This window comes from Cebus imitator, unplaced genomic scaffold (genome assembly GCF_001604975.1).
Source record: "Cebus imitator isolate Cc_AM_T3 unplaced genomic scaffold, Cebus_imitator-1.0 Scaffold509, whole genome shotgun sequence".
In the NCBI taxonomy this organism is placed as follows: Eukaryota; Metazoa; Chordata; class Mammalia; order Primates; family Cebidae; genus Cebus; species Cebus imitator.
This window is the reverse complement of record NW_016107824.1, coordinates 1,229,488-1,232,229: the sequence shown is the minus strand read 5'-3', so window position 1 is coordinate 1,232,229 and position 2,742 is coordinate 1,229,488. Positions and strand designations below refer to the sequence as shown.

Below are 2,742 nucleotides of genomic sequence, written 5' to 3'. Positions count from 1 at the left end.
AGACAGGCACCCCACAGACAATCACCCCACAGACAATCACCCCACAGACATATACCCCACAGACAATCACCCCACAGACATATACCCCACAGACATATACCGCACAGACTGGCACCCCACAGACATATACCCCACAGACATATACCCCACAGACAATCACCCCACAGACATATACCGCACAGACTGGCACCCCACAGACATATACCCCACAGACATATACCCCACAGACTGGTACCCCACAGACGGGCACCACCACTCTCTACCTTATCTCGGCATTGGGTCCAAAGAAGCGATGAGTGGACACGGTGGCATCGGGCCGCATGCTGCAGTACTCGAGCAGGGGCAGGAGGACTGCGGGAGAAGCAGAGGCTCTGTGGGACCCCTCGGCCCACAGCGAGCCACTCCCAGCCCCCACAGTGGTAAGGGACACGGTAAAGTCTTTGTCACAGACACAGCTGAGTGCTTTCGGATGGAGGAGCGTGCAGGGCCAGCGGCTTGCTTCCGGCTGGCACCCTGAGCTGCTGCTGCTGGGGTGCCCAGGGTCTGAGGCGGGGGTCTCCTCACACCAGCCCCCAGGAGCCTCCCAGCACCCCCATCTGCATCTGAGGAAGACTCACCCACCACCCTCCACACACGTAGGGCTGGATGTTCTAATCACAAAGTCCAGATCCCATGGCAGGCTGGCGGGGGCAGAGGCCATCTGTGCCCAGTAGAAGGGCTAGCAGCGCAGGGCTGGGCTGAGGTCTAGGCTGCCACATAGGGGCATGGGCCCCCAGGGCAGAGCCTGTCCCACCCACGCCTGCAGTGATCTCCAGTGCTCTGGAAAAAGGGGCGGTGGCTTCTTGGGAGCCTGCCTGCCTTTGAAGCAGGTGCTGACACTACAGCTTGTAAGACAGCAGCACAGCTTTGCCACACAACACACAGCCTCCCAGCCGTGTTCCCGGAGACGGCTGCACTGGTGGAGCACAGCATGCGGCCTCCACCCCGTTCCCAGACACTGCTGCACTGGTGAACACAGCATAGGGCTGCCGAGGAGGACAGAGGTGCTTCTTAGGCACAGGAGATGAAGCTTTTGGGGTCAGCGAGCAGACCGAGGGCTTGCCAGGCCCCTCTCGTTGGCACATTTCTCTGCCTGTGCTGGAAGCTGCCCAAACCCACGCCGTGGGCTTCCCTGGGGCCCAGAAAAAGCCCTAGAAAACCACAGAACCAGTGAAGTACTGCTGCTTCCAGGACGTGCTAACAGAAGGTGAGTGGTCATGCTACGAGTCACATCAGCTGCATGCAAACAACCCTCAGCCCCCACAGCCCCTCAGAGGAGCCCCGTCTTAAAGACAGACGTCACACATGCTGTCTGGCAGGGGTCAGCCCCACTGTGCCCACCCCATGTGTGTGGACGGAGAACGCGCAGATGCAGTCAGGGCTCAGGGGCTGTGCAGGCTGGGTCTGTCTGAGCAGGACAGGCTTCCGCTGCACATCCCAGCACAGTGCTCAGCACAACCCTCTCCGCCGTGCCTCGGCACCTCCAACACCTTCCTCTGCTTTCTTCTCCTCCCCAGCACTGACACAATCCGTGCCCAGCACCTCCCAGCCAGTCCCGTCTCTGCACCCTACAACACAGCCCCACAGGGTAGGATGGCTGCCACCTCCTCGTGCCTGGCATGGCACACAGCAGGTTCCCAGATGGATCGATCATCTTTCGAGTTTGCTAGGGCAGGTTTGCAGGCCCTACCAAAGAATGTACGTGTCTGAAAGTGTAGGGGAGGTCAGGGACCTGGCCTCCACCACCAGGAACACCAGCTCCCACACCATGGCTGACAGGACACACCCCACCCCAGCAAGATGGGGCACACACCTCCAGGGAACATGGTGAGTGCCTGCTGTATCAGGAGCGAGGCCTTCTCCCTGGCAGAGCTCTGCTCATGCTCAGGGAGGTCTGTCTGCTGGCTCAGCAGGAAATACGCCAGTGGAACAGAGAAGGCAAAATTTGGGAGCTGCGACAGGTTCCGATGAGCCTACAAGAGACACAGAAACAGAGTGGAGCCTCAAGTCAAAAAGACAAAGTACATGAGTTGGCAGATGCTCTGATGCCAACATGAGCCCTGCCAGGAGTAGGGAGATTCTGCCGGCAATGTGAGGGCCCCTTCTCAACTTGGCATAAAGATAACTTACACACCCAGCTGGGGGAATTTCCACACGCAGCAGAGAGAAGACACGGAGGGCCTGAGGAGTGAGAGTGTGAGTGAGGGGGCCACAGGGAGGGAGGCCCCACCTGCCACAGGGGCTCCTCTTTGAAGCTGAGCAGTCAGTGCTCTCAATGTGGAAAATGTACAACGCACGAACAGCAAAGACGAGCACAGTCGACCACCGTGCGAGGACTTCTGCCTTCCTCAGCAGACGTCACATACCTCAGACATGATCAAAATGGGATCACAGACTGTTTTTGACCTTAAACACCATCATCCACATTCTCCTGTGGCCCCATTTTGGGGGATTCCCTGAGGTTTCCCTGCACCTACATTTCTGTGAGATCCAGGGATTTCTATAAACCACATTCCAGGAGGTGAGATTTCCTGGCAGATTATGCCAAATGCTAAACAATTCAAAGCAATTTACCCACTTTCATTAGGCACGACCATGTGCTACGAAAAAATTCAACACAGAAAAGGAGAAGGTCAAGAGCTGTCATCACCTGCTCCCCAGCCCTGGGCCCTGCTGGAGGTCAGCATGACAAAAAAATTCAAC

The 2,742-nt window shown here is 57.5% G+C and overlaps 1 protein-coding gene across 1 annotated transcript in view; it reads right to left on the bottom strand.

Annotated features, from left to right (window-relative positions):
• TCF25 (transcription factor 25) overlaps nt 1–2,742 on the bottom strand; it is a 45,557-nt gene that overhangs the window by 11,102 nt on the left and 31,713 nt on the right. Inside the window, exons 12-13 of the mRNA XM_037733276.1 lie at nt 1,853–2,012; nt 264–351 (exon numbers count right to left, since the gene is read on the bottom strand). Of these exons, the coding sequence (XP_037589204.1) occupies nt 264–351; nt 1,853–2,012 (248 nt within the window). The remainder of the gene's footprint in view (nt 1–263; nt 352–1,852; nt 2,013–2,742) is intronic.